We start from the raw sequence: 15,946 nt of genomic DNA, 5'->3' as shown, positions 1-15,946 counted from the left end.
AAATCATTTAATAAATGTTAGCTCTTCAAACAATGTCTTTTATTAAACACACTATAAGCTACAGTTGTGGGGCCACCTGGGAAACGGAATCGAATCCTTTATATTAGAGATCCCAAGAAGCGACTGAAGGTATCGCTCAAACCCCAAACCGAACCCTCCAGTGGGAACAGAGCCGAATTTCCTTAAGTCTAAATACCAGTCCAAATGGGAATTCGCCTGTGGAATCTTCTGTTGAAGCTTTTCGTAATTATCCTCACGCAAGCTCCCACCGACTATTTCCCCAACAGTGGTCCCCAGGAGATCAAAAGCATAAGCCAATCCGCTCCCGTTCTCTTTCATATAAAAAGGTTTCATTTCTTTAGGCCAGTCTACCACAAAAACAGGTCCATTACCGCAATACTCGACTAGAAAAAGTTCGTGTTCTTTACCTAAACCACCATCGGTATCGAAATTTTCTTTAAACTTGTCGCGGTTTTTATTTAAGATTTCCACGGCTTCTTTGTACGTTATGACAGGGAAACTCTTCTCCAGCCATGCGAACGATTGCTTCGACTCCTGGCATCTCTCAATGTCTTCACTAGCCTCGTTGATTACATGTCTCGTGACTTGTTTAATTAATTTTTCAACGCAACTGGTGATATCTAATAGTTGAGTTGCGAACGCGATTTCGGCCTCCAACATGTAAAATTCCGACAAATGCAGTCGCGATCTTGAATTTTCCGCTCTAAACGTGGGGCCAAAAGTGTACACTTTGCTCAACCCATGAGCTGCAGCTTCTAAATGCAATTGGCCTGAGACTGTCAGAAAGCATTTCCTGTTAAAGTAAATCTCGTCTTCGCTCTGCCCCTCTTTTGCCATCGACTTCAGCAAGTTCTTATTCTCTGGAACCACTTTGAACACCTCTCCAGCCCCTTCACAGTCATTAGAAGTGAGAATTGGAGTGTGTACATTTATAAAACCTTCAGAATTAAAATGATTATGAACAGCCAACGTCGCGGCGTTTCGCACTCGCAACAAAGCACTAAATTTGTTGGTTCTTGGTCTAAAATGAAGATGCTGACGGATGTATTCAGGGGTGTACTGTTTCCTGGGCGCAAAAGGGTAGCCCTCGCTCACCATACAAGGACCGCAAATTTCGATATTATCAGCTGCGAGCTCGATTTGGCCTTTAGGTGACAAGGTGAGGGGCCCCGAGACTACCACAGAGGCGCCTGTACTTAATTCTGCGCTTTTTAAACTTTTCGGAATACATATCTGCAGTTTTCGATCCGTAGAACCGTCACTCAAGTCGACAAACACGTGCTCTTTTTGATTACGCAGGGATTTGATCCAGCCCTATAAATATGGAAAATGTGACTTTGACATGTCAGATTTTGAGGTTACCTTAGCGGTGATGACATCTCCAGGCTTATTTCCAGTAAAAATGTTAGAAATTGAAGAGAAAAGTTTAATTGTGTGCCTTTTTGCAACAAAACTAGGAAAACTTTGATGATATAAGCAAGTTTTTAGCATTTTTATTGAGTTTGAAAGTTCGTCGATAATGCAGATTCCTAGTTTGAAGTTTGTCAACAATATAACCTCATTTCTGTTTTAGTTGTTTAGTTTAAATTTCGTTGTTAATGGTAAAAATTTAGTGTTAGGAGTCAAACATGTCGTCAGGATTCTCTTTCGGAGCTAAGTAAGTAAAATTATTTGTCTTTGAGGGTATCTAATGGGGGTGTTTAAGAAGTACACCGACTCCAGGTTTTGGTACTGGTTCTATAACATTTGGAACTCCAGCGACTCAGTCCCAACAGTTTGGATTTGGTACTCTTGCCTCCACAGCGCCTAGTTTATTCAGTACGCAGTCAGCTCCAACCACTTCAGCTTTGGGTTTTAAACCTACAGGTTTTGGAGCCCCCACAACAACCCCCAGTGGAGGCGGGTTTGCTTTTGCTGCAGCGACACCAGGATTTGGTGCAACTCCCGCGTCAACAGCTCCACCAAGCAGTTTTTCCTTGGGGGCTCCAACTGCTACTACAGGACTCTCTTTTGCTGCCCCTGCAACTTCTACAGGATTTGGTTTTAAACCAGCTGCGTCAACTGGATTGTCTTTTGGAACTCCGGCGACAACCGGGTTAACTTTAGGTACTTCAGCCTCCACTGGTTTAAGTTTTGGGGCTCCTGCATCAACAGGCTTGAATTTTGGAACAACCACAGCAAGTGTGGCTCCGATTCCGTTTGGAGCAGCGCCTCCAATTTCAAGCACTGGACTGTCTTTTGGGGCGGCAACATCGGCTCCAACCACTGGATTAAGTTTTGGGACTGCAACGACCGCCCCAACTTTGGGGTTGAGTTTTGGAACTGCAGCTACTTCAGCTCCAACTTTGAATTTTGGAGCTGCTACTACAAGCAGTGGGTTTAGTTTTGGAGGTTCTACACCGAGTTTGGGGCTGGGAGGACTCGCTACGAGTTCTGCAGGTATAGGTCTAGCCGCTACAACAACACAACAGAGTGTTGGTTTAGGGGGCGTCGCTTTCACTCAGTCTAAAACTGGAACTTCCACAACCCAAAAAGAACTGCCACCAAAGGAACAATTACTGCCAAATGAGTTTTCACAATTAGTTGATCAGTTTAAGAATGTAGTTCAAGAGGAGAAGAATCGCAGCTCTGATGTAGCGCGTTGTTCCGTTAAAGAGTTTTGCAAAGTCGAAACCGAGCTGGATTCTCTCAATCACCAATTAAATCAAGTTGAAAATCAATTATTAAATAATCGCAACCTCGCTGAGCAACTAAAATACGACACAGCTAAAGGTTTACAAAATGTTGAAATGGCGCAACGAACCCAAGACACGCCTCCAAGTCTACAGTATGATAATTCAGCCCCCTTGCAGTTTTTCCTAGAACTTGCCGACAATTTCGAACGAGAAATGCAATTGTTGAAACTCAAAATCGACAACACTGAGAAATTTGTGAAGAAATGTAACGAACCGAATGTGTTAACATCACAAGGTAAGAAAATCGCGCGAAATTTCATGTCTTTATTTTATTTTTTGTAGATTTAGCAGTGGGTTTGAAAAGACTGCACGAAACTTTTGTCGCGCTAGCAGGCAGAATGCAGTCAGTTCATAGTCAAGTGGAAGCCCAAAAAGAACTCTTCCTAAGTCTGCGCAAACAGGCGATCAAAGATAATGCTAACCCGTTCGAAAAAATGGACAAAAACTTGGAAGCTATGAATCTAATAATGAAAAATGCTTTGAAGACTACACCGCCGAATTTGGCCTCAGGACCCACTCCTTTTAACAGTATAGCCTTAGGAAGTAATAATATGAGTTTGGCGGCGCAACAAAGTCAACCCACACCATTCCAAATTGCGCCGACCACAACTGCTACAACATTAGGTTTGAATTCTGTTTTTAATTTGCGTTTTTTTTTATTTTGGGATTATAGGATTTGGTCTTGGGAATGCGATGCCGGCTTTTGGGACAGCACCTTCTAACACCTCCATGTTCCATTCTACAAGTTTTGGGAGCTCTCCATTCCAATTGAACACGTCAAGTAATTTCCAATTGCAGAAGCCTCCTACTGGTAACAAGAGGGGAAAACAGTAACTCTAACTTATGATAAAAGGGTTCATATTTTTTTATATACTATAAACTGATATCCGTTGTTTAAATAAATAATTGAGATCCCTCTGGTGTTTAATTTCACCTTGATAATAAAGAAGTGACTAAATCCGGTGTATTTGTAATAATATAAATTAGTACTCGCTAATTAAATATGTACAATTAATAAGGTGCTCTTAAAAAACTACACCGCGCCAACTTGGAGGACTGGTATTAAAAGTTGAAAAGCGTCTTGGATGTATGAACTACTATTGGCAGCCTGTAAAAAAATTGATAACCTAAGAGCCACTTTCGACATTTGTTTACCTCAAAAAACACATTCGTAATCAAACCATTCACGGCTTCTTTATTTTTTGAATTGGAACTCTTGGCGTTTAATTTATCAGAAAATTTCGCTGCCACGATCCCAATAAGAGAAGTCAACGATGTCGTCAACCTGAAAGTTCAAATAAAATACATAAAGTGTGCATGTTTGTGGACATTTCCTCTTACTGGACCAAACTGTCGGCTTCATCAGCGGTACTTCTATGGTCCTTGACCAATAGCAACTCCCCAGATTTATGGAACTGTTCAACAGCGATTGCTGTCAGTTGCGCCAATGTCTCGACAGCCTGTTGGTGTAGCTCTCTTTCGTCGCAAACTTCTAACTTTAGGTTGTTCAGCCACGTTTCAGTCTCCTCCCAAGTATCAATAAGTTTTTTGTATGAAATTGGAATGCCTATTTCCGAAACGGCGGAGTTTAACTTTTCTAAAATCTCAGTCCAGTTGGCCTGTTCTTCGTCGTCTTCGTCTGGAAGTTCACATAGTTCTTTGACTTGGTCCATTGTTTCCTGCATTTCTGTGAGAGATTCGTCGGTGTATGACTCTAGGAGAGTCTGTAGCTTAATGTCGCATTGTCGCGAAAGCATTTCTAAGGCCTCTAAATGAACAAGACCTTGGTGATCATCAAATAAAGTTTCGTAGTTTTTCGCTTTCTTCGCAAAGTGTTTCTGTTCTAAAATGTTGTTTTCTTCCTCCGCTTTTTTCTTTGCTTCCCTCAGGAGCTGGGATAAAACCGGTTTATCCTGGTCAATCGTCAAAAAAGCGCGTTTTTTCTTCAAGCCTGGATCGCCCTCCTGGAGAACTTCCATAGTTTTTTTACCAATCGTCTCCAAAGTGTCTAAACCCCCAGAAATGACTTTAGTACCAGTGGTCTCAACTAATTTAGTCAAGTGAGAGACCCCCATTACTAAATTCCCCAAACCAAAACCTGCAGATTTGTCTTCTTCAGGATGAGCATCCCCTTCTTTTAATTTGTCTTTCTCTGCTTGATTTATTCTTGCTAGTTCTTCTGGTTCTGGAACACCAATTCCTGATTCTAAAACTGTTGTGATTCCTTGAGTTAGAGTTGATACACTCTGAGTGGCAGTTGATAGAATGGAAGACACCCCCCAAGTACCCCACGAGCCCCAACTAATGTTGGCTTCAGGCACTTGTTCTTTAGGGGGTGGTTTTGTCTCAGGTTGGGAGTCTGGCCTAGGTTGCTCAACAGGCTCCCACTCATCATTATCCCACATGTTGTCTTCCTCTTTTTCTTTGGCCCAATCAATTTCTGAATCATCCCAGAGATTCTCTTCATCTACAGCCCCCTTAATTTCTTCCTTAGTTTTAAGAGTGACGACAGGCTCATCAGAAGCTGTCTCAGACAAAAAATCATTTGTTTTTATATGTTCTGGAATGGTTTTTTGGAATTCTTCATTGCTGCTCTTTTCTTCAGCATTAACGGTTTTCTCAACATCAACTCTCATACCTATCTTAGTTCGTGGTTTCCGGGCAAGTTCTTTCTTTTGTGTTTCACCAGAACTGACGGTGTTTCCATCATCGTCTCGTAAATTATCAACTTTGGAGTTATCACTACTTGTGTTATTATTTAAGCTCGCACGGTTTGTTTCCTGTTCCGTCTCTATTATTTCCACGTTCTTTAACTGCGTCGTGGTAGAATCTATGCATTTATTGTCACTGGTTTCATCACGTTTTGTCACACTTGTAACAGTTTTGGTGTCTTCTTCGTCCGACTGAAAGTCCTCGTCCGCACTTTCAAAGTACTCACTGTCTGAAGTTTCCATTTTAGCCACGAAGCCCTATTTTGGGTAACTTATTGAATTCTTACAGCTGTTTTTGTCAAAACATGAGCTTACATGTCACTTTGACGTTGACGTTTCTGACGAACCATCGCGAGATGACACGATGTATTGGCGGAATTTTTAAACGAAAATTGAGAGAAAATAATTTATTATCGTCAACAGGTAAGTAGAGAAAAATAAATAAGCCCATGCGATTGGATGACAACAGTGGTTTGACTAGCTTATGATTTAAAATACTTATAACACATCAAAAGGAGGGAAAAAAAGAAAAGGGCTCCTACAAATAATTGTCAATGGGAACGCGGCCACTGGTTTGATTTATCAGTTAATGGTACGTATACAACTCCCATTAAAGTCTTGCGTTGGACTGACCCATCTGGAAGTTTGTCAATTTGTTCTAATTGTTGGTCACCTCCTGCAGGACCCACGGGGATGATCAATCTTCCGCCCACCTACAACCCTAAGTTACAAAACTTGATTGAAAAAAGTGAGATCTACCTTCAGTTGATCGACGAGGGCTTGGGGTAAAACGGGAGCGGCCGCCCCTACATGAATGGCATCATATGGGCCTAAATCAGGGTAGCCCTCCCTTCCATCCCCTTGAATTAGCCTACACTGACCAGTGGTTAATAACTCTGAATGATCTTTTTCAATATTTTGGATCGACATTTGCACCAATTCAGGTATATGATCAATACCAACGGCAATTCTGTAATAATTAAATGAGACTGTGTTCAATTGAGGGTGCTATTACCCTTTCTCTCCCATAACAAGTGACATGCAAGCTGTCAGATAACCACTGCCCGAGCCTACGTCCAGAGCCCTATCTCCATTGATAAGTTTGTCTTTTAAGAGCTCCAAAGCATGAGCGTGCATATGAGGGGCACTGATGGTGACGCCAAAACCTATCCCCTGTGGGGCGTCCATGTACGGATTATTCCTTGAAAAATTTCCACGATCCACTGCCATCATCGCAGTTTCCACAGCGTCGCTGCGTATTATTCCATTTGCTAAAATTAAAGATCAACATAACCTCAAAATACAATCTGTGTTTACCTCGAAGATTTCGGATTAATTCAGCGTTTGTTTTACCGTGAGACCTCCACGCCATTGTGAAGATTTCAACAAAGAGTACTCGCAACAACAAGACCACTTGAATTCACGTTTATTTACGGGTTTTACGGAAAATTTTCATGACTTTTTTTGACATTTTATTCGCGTGACATGACATGTGGGCAGGGAATTTATTGCGTACCAGCTAACAGGTGGTATAAACACCGCGAAATTCAAACAACTCAAAAAGATAAAAACAGTTTTTATTCAGTTAGAATCATTCAGGACGTCAATTATCTCGTTAAAATCGGTGACAAACCACTTCGCTTTTGATTGTACTGCTGGTCTGATAACGTTCCCTCCATAACCTGATAAAAAAAATCAGCTGGGAAAAAAAACGAGGGAACTTACCAATGAACGCGTCAGCAGGGGGCGAAGCTTCTAGATCCGTGGCTCCATCACCTATCAAAACCACATTCTTATACTTTTCTTGTCGTTTCAGTAAATCAATCACCACTGCCTTCCCTCCACTTCTTGAAGTGGGTTCGTTATCATCAAACCCTGCATACTCTCCTGTATAATAAAATTTCAGTCTATTGGCGTATATATTCTCCAAAGGAATATCCAACTGTGCGGCTATGGGGGCTATAATGCACCTGAAGCCCCCCGAAATTAGATAAACAGGAATATTCCGCCCGTGCAGCAACCCTATCAACTTTCTGTAACGCGAAATAAATAAGACACCCCTTGAATCTGTTTTGAACATTACTTTACTCCCGGAGTGAGCGTCGGTGGTCGAATTTTCAAAAAATCCCTGATTTGGGTCATGGATGGTTGTATAATCCCCAGGCGCAGTTGGAGAGACTCTTGAAAAGTCATGGACCCCGACATTGCTTTCGTCGTTCTTGGAAAGTCATTGATTAGATAACTGTTACAAGCTGTCAATAACTTACAAACTGGAAACTTCAGAGCCTTTATTGCAGAATTTCGCGAGTTCATCTATACCTTCTTCTTGAATCACTGTGGAGTCGACATCGAAGCAAACTGCATCGGCTTTTTTCAAAATATTTTGAACTTCACTCATTTTTTTAATTGATTTAAAGGGTTTATGCTGATCGTTTAAACAACTGTTCAGTTACTTAATGAACTCGAGTATTATTGTCCGTGTTTACCGTACTACGCTCTGAAGGTCAATGCGATAAGCAATTTAAAATTTTATTTTCTAATTGTGTTGTCAAGCACTGAGTTAAAAAGAAATTAAAGAGATATTACTATAATGTAATATTCATGTCATTGATTATGTATTAGCTGCGGGACTCTTATCATTTTATCGCCGGTGTTTACAAAATGAGTTGCTACATAATAAAAATTTTATGGAAGTTGCAAAGGGATGGGGGAAAGTTAATAGTCGGCCTTTTCAAGATGATATTAGAAGTTTTGTGGCCCAATATGCGTCAGGAATGTAAATAAGACGTCGGATTAAACATTGACCTTTGGCTTCTACTTCAAAAACGCGTGAGAGATGGCGACAATGCAAGCGAAGAGAGTTGCATATCTCTGCTTAAATTTCCACTCAAGAGGACTTTTTTCTTTTTTGTCCAACCAGCAATTATCTCATTGGAAAACCAAGTTATGTCATCAAAATTTGCATGAGATTCCTCTTCGACCTCGTCAATTTTGGCACAAAAACGTCCTCTGGAATTTAATATCGATTTCCTGTGAGACACATAATTGGAAATTTGAAAAGCTCTGACTCATCTGTGAAAGAAGTACAGGTTTCTGTTCCACCGAGCATTCTTTCGCAGCGCTTTTAAAACTTCCAAAGCTCCCAATTTGGTTATTTGTGTGTGGATTTTAGTTCTTTATTTACAGTGGCTGATAGTTTGAATAGAGCCGCACTCTATAAAAATCAATGAAGATAAACTGATAATTTCCACGCGTTGTAAAATATACCTAATATTGTCATTAAAACTTCACTTTCAGAAGTGAAATGTTCATCGGTCTTTTTATTTAAGTTTTTTCCGCAAAAGTCAAATTCTTAAAGCAACTTGTTGCTAATTGGCGCAAAGACATGCGCTGAGTTTCTTCTGAATCTTGGCATAGATCTAGTATTTAACATTTCGGAGCTTTCGAGCTAAACTTTTCCAAAATGATTAGAAGTAGTTTTGTTATATTGTGCTTTGTTCTCTTCTGCGTTAGAGAAAGTGAACAACTAAGAAATAATAACAATAAATCTTCAACTACTCCACAGTTAATGGAACAAGTAAAAGAGTGGTAAGATTTCTCTTTGTCTTAAAATTTCCGCTTAATTCGTCTCGTTGATGCAATATCGCATTCTAATTCTTAAAAAAACGTGGATAATTTAATTAGCTAATTTTTCGATTTTTTTTGCATGAAACACTAAACTTTATCCCCAAAAACGAATTAGTAGTGATCCCAAACCAAAAATTTCCAATAAATTAATTACACGCTTCTGAAATATAATTGGTCCTGCGATGATTCTGTGTGGCGCCTTTCTGTCTAGTAGTTATTGATTTTAAATCCAACGGCGCCAGCTAGAATTCGAATCTTAATTTATTGCAGTGTCCGCCAATGGTCGAAGCAGCTAGGCGATGAATTATACAAATTAAGTTCAACAATGACAAGAAAGTCTCAAGTTCAACAGGTAAAAAAGTTACAAAAAGCTCCTGTCTGTAATTCCGTTTCAGAGTTTCAACCAGTTGAAAGATAAGATTCATTACAAGGAAGAAAGACAACTATTGGTGACAATAACACATAAATTAAAGGAGACAATGTGGAAAAAGAAAGAAGCTGTCGAGGTACGTCGTCATTTAGATAATTGTAGCAAAAGTTGATTGAAATTTTCAGCGCATCGCAGAATACGCGGAATTCTTAGCCTACCATAGAAAAAATAGCACAATAAAGCCTGATGGCGATTTTTATTTTTACAACGCTGACAATATTACAAACACGACGTGTGATTGTGGTAAAGAAAAAGAACTGGAGAAGGAGATACAAGAGGTGGGTACAAGCACATTTTCCCGTTGTGACTGAATTTTTCTAGGCAAAATGTGTGTGGTGGTGTGAACAGAAAGACCTTCCAGACAAAAACCCGTTGCCTAATAACAGTTTCAATAAAGCCGCAATTGCTGATTTGTTCGGACCAGCATGCGACTGCTCGCGGACTATAATCAGGACCAGACCCATCGAAAATTTCAATTTCTTGCCTTTGAAACCCGACCCGAATTACAAAGATACGCCCGTAAATCTAAACATAAGTGTAGTTAAAATCGCAGCGAATATCTTTGCCAGAGGTGAGGAAAACAATGAATTTAGCTTGTCGAATAATTCGGTGTTGCAGAACAAGAAGTTTTGCAAGGAGTCCGATGGACTGAGCCGCTGGATATGATCTTTAGAGAAAACCAAGAGAGAGATCCAACGCTAAAGTACCAGTATTTTGCCAGTCCGGCCGGGTACATGCGACATTATCCTGCTGTGAAGTGGTCCGACGAACGGTACGCGCAAACTTATGACCCGAGAACCAGGTCCTGGTACACCGAAGCAATGACGTCTCCGAAAGACGTCGTCATTCTCCTGGACAGCTCGGGATCTGTGCTTGAATCGAAGAGAAAAGTGGCCGTTCACATCGTTAATAACATTTTAGACACGCTAAACGACAACGATTTCGTTAACATTTACTTGTTTGCTAACGACACTAAGCCTTTGGTTCCGTGCTTTAAAGACACCATGTTCCAGGTTCGTCAAATGAAGTTAATTTTTAACACCACTGGTACAATTTTTAGGCGAATGAAGAAAACCTGCGCTTGCTACGAGAGACTTTAGACAACTATGAACCTATTTATCAAGCGGAAGTCGAAGTGGGATTGGAAAAAGGGTTTCGTCTTCTGGCGGAAATGAGAAAAAAGCGCATTGGTTCCCAGTGTAACCAAGCGATTATGTTGATTTCAGAAGACGCGTTTTTCCGAAAAGATCAAAAAGAATTCTTTCAGAGATACAACTGGAATGATAGTACTCCTGTTCGAGTTTTCACGTACCAGTTAGAGACCAGTGAATCTGATGCACGTTTGATGGAATGGATAGCTTGTTCTAACAAAGGCTATTTTGTGAACATCTCCATGATGCAGGAAGCTCGTGAAAAAGTGTTGCCTTACCTAAATGTCATGTCGCGACCGATAAACTATTGGAATAAAAACTTTGAGAAAAGAAAAGAGTTGATTTGGAGCTACTTGTACATAGATCTAGCAGATAGAAGATACACGAATTGGTTGTGGAGGAAACTCGAAGGTAACAGACAACGGGCTGTGTTTCTAGACCACGCGAAAAGAGAGTTTATGAGACTGAAAAAGGTGTTGGTGGCGGAATCCCATTTTCTTCTTCAAGAGAATCACGTAATTGCTTCCGTTTTATTCGATGTGTGTTTACTAATCTCTTGTAGGCGTACGAGAAATACGAGACGGAGAATGAATACGACTACATGACTACATTATCTCTTCCAGTTTACAGTAGAAAAAAAGAAGACGTGGATCTGATTGGCGTAGCTGGTGTAGACATCCCCATTAAACTTCTCAACTCCTTAATACCCCATCATACGGTCTTAAAACTAAATCTCTGTTTTACAAACACTTTACATTAAATTTTTACAGATCGGAGTAAACGGTTATGCTTTCATTGTAACAAACAACGGCTACATCTTAATGCATCCTGCACATCGACGCGAGGTACAAATTTCCAGTTCAAGCAGTTTCTAAGATTCTTTTTCAGTTTAAAAATATACCGAAACCAACGTTCAACAGAGTGGATTTACTTGAAGTGGAAATTTTAGACGATACGAGAAAACCGCGCGAGTTTGGTAAATCAATTGTTGAGGTGCAATGACACTTTTTTAGTTCTGTTTTATTTACATGAAGTTGTAGCTACGAGAGAAAATTGTCGCGCAGAAATCGGATGGAGATCTGTTAAATGTGAAATACGCTTTGGACGATAATGTTCGTGTTTCTTAAAAAAATCGTCGGAGACTAATTTTATTGTTGCAGAAGCGAATTGTTTTTGCAAAAAGAAGGTACGTTTATATGGAACTGGGACCAGCGTTTACTGTAGGAATAGCTTTACCGGACAAGTATGGACTGATGGTCGTTGATATTAAGAATGTCAAGAATTTTGAAAAGGGACTTCTTGACACTGAAAATTGGGCGGTGCACCCTGACTGGTACTTTCCCCAGTTTTAACAACATTTTTTTACCAATTTTTTTAAGGGTTTATTGTAAGGATAACAGCGGGCAACAACCTGAGGAGGTAGTCAAGAACTGCTTGAGACGTGGAGACACAAGTGAGCGTTTTCTTAATTCGGAGTGAAGATAAAATTTGTTTTTAGGAGAACCTCTTCTTAAGGCTCTTCTTTTTGACGCCCAAGCTACAAAGTGGTTTGAAGATGACATACCCAACGGAAACGAGTAAGTGTAACAATAAATTAAAGAGAGATAAAAATTTATTGCAGTTACATCAAAAAATTTCTGGTGGATAACGTCTTCATGGCGACTCATTCTGGCCTAACCCGATGGCAGCTGTGCAACCCTGAAACATACGAAGATGTGGTCGACGACGACGAAGGCAAAGGAAAAAAAGAACTCTTTAGAGGTAACAAGTCAATTGAGGAAGATTGGTACAAACGCGTCGTGGAAGAAAACTTCAATAAAAAGGACGATGTGTACATCTACTCCGTTCCTTTCGAGATTTCAGGTTAGTAAATGAATGTGAAACGAAAAATAAAAAGGGCGTTTTTAGGGTACGAATACAACACGATGATAACGAGTACCAATGCAATTTTTGTGGTGGCGGAAGGGAAGAAATCTCCAGTTGCTGCAGTTGGTCTCCAATTCAACCTTCGCAAACTGTCTGAAGTTTTCGGATCCATCACAAAAAAGGTTGCTAAAAGGGCTTAAAAATTAATAAACAGTTTTTTTTTCAGTGCAAGGGCCCGAAAGGGCAATATAAGTGCACCTGCGACTCCGACTTGGCTTCCTGTTTTATTTTAGACAACAACGCGTACGTTATTTTAGGTAATCAAATTGAGTACACTGGTCGCTTCATTGGTGATATCAGCCCCATTATCACTCATCAGTTGATAAGAAATGGAGTTTACAAAAGAATCGAAATGTTTGACTACCAAGCGATTTGCCAGAAACCTCCAGAGCGCAAAGACAAAAACTCCGGAGTCCGAGTCGTGTCATTCTTCCGCAGGGTAAAATCAAGAACTCTCTGATCGTCATTTCAAATCTTTTTATAGTTTGTCGAGAATTTGCTGCAAGTTACTGATTGGGCTTTTGCTACAATTATGCTCTTGATAGCGTCAGTTAGAGCAGGGCCTAAGTATGAGAGTACAAAAAACGAGACTTTGCTCTATGAAAAACTGGAAATTAATAAGACGGTTCCGACGCCGTGTGATCAGCAAATGTGGTTGTTTACATTAGGGGAGGATTTTCAGGCGGTGGCGTACACAAATAAAACGTCGAAGCCCGGTTGTGATTGGTTAGTAAAATAATGTGTTTTGTTAAGTTTTTTCACGTTATTTTAGGTACTACGTGATAGAAAAAATCCCCCACAGCAATCTGTTGTTTATGGCAACAAACCCTGTCTGCGAGTTGGACACCGTCAGTCATTTCCAATCTCACAATAAAACTCCTACACCTGTTGAAATCGACTACCCCGACTCCTTACCGTGCCATATTGCGACATTCAATAACTTCACTCGAAGATTCTACTCCAAGTGCTACAACTACGCCCCCATCGTAATAGCTTTCTGACTACCCCCAAATTCTTGATGAAATTTTATTTTCAGGAGGAGACTCTCAATCAGAAAAATCGCACGTATTGTGGTCACACTTGGCAACCTTAATTCCGCGGTTGTATTGGTCGGAATAAATTTCTCTAGGAATATTGAGCTTTTAATGATTACCTCCCATTCGAGACGATTGCGTTCGATGGTGGTGAGATAGAGGTAATTTCCTCTACAAAGGTGGCAATTTGCCAGGCATTAGGAATGATTATCGGATCGTATTAAAGTCAACATTGTGAAAAAATCAACGATAGCACATTTTTCATCGTCGCCATTCACGCTTGGTAAAGCGTGTCGTGATGAAATTGTATTAAATTTCGACGTTTGTTTTTTCGAATAAACATAACCCCGTTTGAGTGGAAAATTGCCGATAAGTGTAATCTCGGGAGATAATTTCTGGGATTAGAGAGGAGTTTTTTCCTTAGTTCTTCGTTGAAATGCGTGATGTGGTGGTGGATGAAAGTAGAAACTTGTTAATTTGGTGAAATTAGCGCGGCGCACTGAATAATTCAGATCAAAGATCCTATTATTATTCAAGTAGAAAACTTAGAGCTAAAACGCTCATAATCGGATTAAAATTATACGACACATGCTGAAGTAAAATCCCGCAGATATAGAAACTACTAGGAAAAATTTCCCGGGAATCTAATTTCAATTAAGTGCATGTCTGCACATAATAACTTCAACTAATCCAGTTAATCCAAGTTTATTTGCAAAAGACTTGTAGATTCCGATGCAGCATAAAAACTACGAAGAAGCTTTCTTTGGTTTTGCCTGAAAGTGACACAATTAATTAGTAAATATCTTGGATTTGGATCTTGAATAATTGACGAGCAAATCGTTTGCAGGTGATGTCTTGTCAAGAACTCGCGCCGACAAACTTCTGTGAGGGTTAGACCCGATGAATACACCGAATTTACATAAATGTATCCACAGGATTATATTTGGCATAAAATATTAATAATTCTCTTCATAATTCTCTCCGAAGGGCTCTCAGTATAATTGGAATTTTTGTTAACGCGGCTACCAAATTTCGAAAAAAAAGATGTAAAGCCTCTCACGGAAAATTGATATTTATTCCTTTGAAATTTTAATGCAGGGCTCTTGACTTTTTGTTGGGATCTCCGGGATTAATAGCAATTGGCAAAAAAGGTGGTGGCACGAAAAATACAATGAAGAAAAATAAACAAACATGCAAAAAGCGCAAGAAGAAGAACTTAATGACGGCGGAATGGAACCCTATAAATCATTGTCCTAAACTTGCCCTTGTGAAATCGACTGTGTCTTTAACGATATACATCAATTATAACACTGTCATTCCCGTGTCACTTCTGCATAAGGTATTCTACATTTGGTGCTTGACGAAGACAGATTTCCTCGTATTAATTTTTATTCAGAATTTCTAATCTCGTCTGAAATAGAGAGGATATTTTTCATTATGTTTATCTAAACATTCTTATATGTATTTACTTGCTTGACGCTATGCGAAACGAATTTCAATAATTCAAGCTCAGATTTCTATTGAACACGTTTTTCCTATTGCTTCTACTTGTAGTCAATACCTTGAAAAGCGGTCTGCACTGAGGAAGTTTCAAGACGTTAAAAAGCAACCAGTAAGTGCATCTTTCAGTGCGCTGAATTTCATCTAAATGTTGGAAAGTAGCAATGAGACTGTAATTGTAATTGTGAAAAGGTTTGAATGGAGTAAAAAAACGTGGAAGCAAAAAAAGCGTAAAGGACTTAATCTTGTAATTAAAAATTCGAATTTTTTATTACCAAATTCCTGCAGCTCAGGATTAAAATTTCGAGGCAAAAATTAAATAATTATTACCAGTAGATCAATCAAAGATCAATTTGTACCCTTTAAAAATTTTGTTAATAATGTATCGTATAAACTTCGGTCGTTGCAAAGTTGTTAGACAGTTTGCCCAAAAACATTAATTTTGCACACTTCTGTCACTAATTCGGAAGATTCTATGTACTCAGTCCATACAAAATTAATATTCTTGTCAATAATGGGTGCAGCCCACAAGACATTTTTAAAACGTAATAAATAAACGTGACGCTATTTTATTGAACGATTGAACAATAACATTAATAACAATAATTTAATATGTAAATTTAACCATGATAAATGAGCAATAAATTAACAATCGGACACTCATCAATTAATGGCAATAATTATGAAGTTTTCAGTTCAGTTTAAAACAGATGAATAAAACTTGAATCCGAACGTTATAAAAGAAATGAAATTCCAACTGACAAAGAAGAACCAAGCGCTAAAACTTTTCTTTTTATGTATTTCTAGTTAT

The 15,946-nt window shown here is 39.4% G+C and overlaps 6 protein-coding genes across 7 annotated transcripts; 2 read left to right on the top strand and 4 right to left on the bottom strand.

Moving 5' to 3' along the window:
- Positions 1 to 17: 17 nt before the first annotated feature.
- Positions 18 to 1,512, bottom strand: AsnRS-m (asparagine--tRNA ligase, mitochondrial). Its single transcript, XM_088043403.1, has 2 exons — positions 1,384 to 1,512; positions 18 to 1,335 (listed from the first exon to the last, which is right to left on the bottom strand). Exons 1-2 carry the CDS (start codon positions 1,510 to 1,512, stop codon positions 52 to 54), a joined length of 1,413 nt encoding a protein of 470 aa, XP_087899529.1. The 3' UTR covers positions 18 to 51.
- LOC148169927 (uncharacterized) lies at positions 1,502 to 3,671 on the top strand. 2 transcript variants are annotated; one of them, XM_088043402.1, is made up of 4 exons: positions 1,502 to 1,678; positions 1,730 to 2,991; positions 3,039 to 3,380; positions 3,430 to 3,671. In XM_088043402.1, the coding sequence occupies exons 1-4, from the start codon at positions 1,650 to 1,652 to the stop codon at positions 3,588 to 3,590; spliced, it is 1,794 nt and encodes a 597-aa protein (XP_087899528.1). In that variant the 5' UTR covers positions 1,502 to 1,649; the 3' UTR covers positions 3,591 to 3,671. The 2 variants fall into 2 exon arrangements, with proteins under 2 accessions (XP_087899528.1, XP_087899527.1); XM_088043401.1 differs by having other exon boundaries at positions 1,727 to 2,991.
- A 34-nt stretch (positions 3,672 to 3,705) lies between these two features.
- On the bottom strand, positions 3,706 to 5,820 carry LOC148169926 (protein FAM114A2). Its single transcript, XM_088043400.1, has 3 exons — positions 4,098 to 5,820; positions 3,912 to 4,041; positions 3,706 to 3,864 (listed from the first exon to the last, which is right to left on the bottom strand). Exons 1-3 carry the CDS (start codon positions 5,708 to 5,710, stop codon positions 3,790 to 3,792), a joined length of 1,818 nt encoding a protein of 605 aa, XP_087899526.1. The 5' UTR covers positions 5,711 to 5,820; the 3' UTR covers positions 3,706 to 3,789.
- Positions 5,821 to 5,859: 39 nt separating this feature from the next.
- Pcmt (Protein-L-isoaspartate (D-aspartate) O-methyltransferase) lies at positions 5,860 to 6,985 on the bottom strand. The gene is made up of 4 exons (XM_088043404.1): positions 6,785 to 6,985; positions 6,483 to 6,738; positions 6,227 to 6,437; positions 5,860 to 6,180 (listed from the first exon to the last, which is right to left on the bottom strand). Exons 1-4 carry the CDS (start codon positions 6,837 to 6,839, stop codon positions 6,019 to 6,021), a joined length of 684 nt encoding a protein of 227 aa, XP_087899530.1. The 5' UTR covers positions 6,840 to 6,985; the 3' UTR covers positions 5,860 to 6,018.
- Positions 6,986 to 7,027: 42 nt separating this feature from the next.
- On the bottom strand, positions 7,028 to 7,998 carry aay (phosphoserine phosphatase). The gene is made up of 4 exons (XM_088043405.1): positions 7,735 to 7,998; positions 7,551 to 7,685; positions 7,193 to 7,500; positions 7,028 to 7,149 (listed from the first exon to the last, which is right to left on the bottom strand). Exons 1-4 carry the CDS (start codon positions 7,863 to 7,865, stop codon positions 7,049 to 7,051), a joined length of 675 nt encoding a protein of 224 aa, XP_087899531.1. The 5' UTR covers positions 7,866 to 7,998; the 3' UTR covers positions 7,028 to 7,048.
- Positions 7,999 to 8,823: 825 nt separating this feature from the next.
- Positions 8,824 to 13,702, top strand: LOC148169923 (voltage-dependent calcium channel subunit alpha-2/delta-3-like). Its single transcript, XM_088043174.1, is given in 19 exon segments — positions 8,824 to 9,055; positions 9,365 to 9,446; positions 9,490 to 9,600; positions 9,650 to 9,802; positions 9,846 to 10,095; positions 10,143 to 10,537; positions 10,585 to 11,190; positions 11,238 to 11,393; positions 11,446 to 11,520; positions 11,564 to 11,668; positions 11,716 to 11,787; positions 11,836 to 12,008; positions 12,055 to 12,252; positions 12,297 to 12,538; positions 12,584 to 12,723; positions 12,768 to 13,040; positions 13,086 to 13,327; positions 13,374 to 13,587; positions 13,638 to 13,702. Coding segments are annotated over 19 exon segments (3,669 nt in total). The 5' UTR covers positions 8,824 to 8,930; the 3' UTR covers positions 13,695 to 13,702.
- Positions 13,703 to 15,946: the final 2,244 nt, after the last annotated feature.

The sequence above is a fragment of the Gnatocerus cornutus genome, chromosome 8 (genome assembly GCF_029298725.1).
Source record: "Gnatocerus cornutus isolate USDA-ARS CGAHR chromosome 8, icGnaCorn1.1, whole genome shotgun sequence".
NCBI lineage: Eukaryota > Metazoa > Arthropoda > Insecta > Coleoptera > Tenebrionidae > Gnatocerus > Gnatocerus cornutus.
The sequence above is the reverse complement of the archived record's forward strand: the minus strand, read 5'-3'. Positions and strand labels throughout refer to the sequence as shown.

Bases quoted from the DNA above. Each gene is read 5' to 3' on its own strand.
- AsnRS-m (XM_088043403.1), bottom strand. From the start codon at position 1,512: ATGCTAAAAACTTGCTTATATCATCAAAGTTTTCCTAGTTTTGTTGCA. The intron at 1,336-1,383 runs GTAACCTCAAAA...CCATATTTATAG, and splicing joins GAGATGTCATCACCGCTAAG to GGCTGGATCAAATCCCTGCG.
- LOC148169927 (XM_088043401.1), top strand. From the start codon at position 1,650: ATGTCGTCAGGATTCTCTTTCGGAGCTAA. The intron at 1,679-1,726 runs GTAAGTAAAATT...GGGGTGTTTAAG, and splicing joins GGATTCTCTTTCGGAGCTAA to AAGTACACCGACTCCAGGTT. The intron at 3,381-3,429 runs GTTTGAATTCTG...TTGGGATTATAG, and splicing joins CACAACTGCTACAACATTAG to GATTTGGTCTTGGGAATGCG.
- LOC148169926 (XM_088043400.1), bottom strand. From the start codon at position 5,710: ATGGAAACTTCAGACAGTGAGTACTTTGAAAGTGCGGACGAGGACTTT. The intron at 4,042-4,097 runs GTAAGAGGAAAT...TTGAACTTTCAG, and splicing joins GAAGCCGACAGTTTGGTCCA to GTTGACGACATCGTTGACTT. The intron at 3,865-3,911 runs GTAAACAAATGT...ATTTTTTTACAG, and splicing joins TTACGAATGTGTTTTTTGAG to GCTGCCAATAGTAGTTCATA.
- aay (XM_088043405.1), bottom strand. From the start codon at position 7,865: ATGAGTGAAGTTCAAAATATTTTGAAAAAAGCCGATGCAGTTTGCTTC. The intron at 7,686-7,734 runs GTAAGTTATTGA...TGACTTTCCAAG, and splicing joins GGCTCTGAAGTTTCCAGTTT to AACGACGAAAGCAATGTCGG. The intron at 7,501-7,550 runs GTAATGTTCAAA...TTCGCGTTACAG, and splicing joins ACGCTCACTCCGGGAGTAAA to AAAGTTGATAGGGTTGCTGC.
- Pcmt (XM_088043404.1), bottom strand. From the start codon at position 6,839: ATGGCGTGGAGGTCTCACGGTAAAACAAACGCTGAATTAATCCGAAAT. The intron at 6,438-6,482 runs GTAATAGCACCC...TAATTATTACAG, and splicing joins CTTGTTATGGGAGAGAAAGG to AATTGCCGTTGGTATTGATC. The intron at 6,181-6,226 runs GTAGATCTCACT...TTAGGGTTGTAG, and splicing joins CCCTCGTCGATCAACTGAAG to GTGGGCGGAAGATTGATCAT.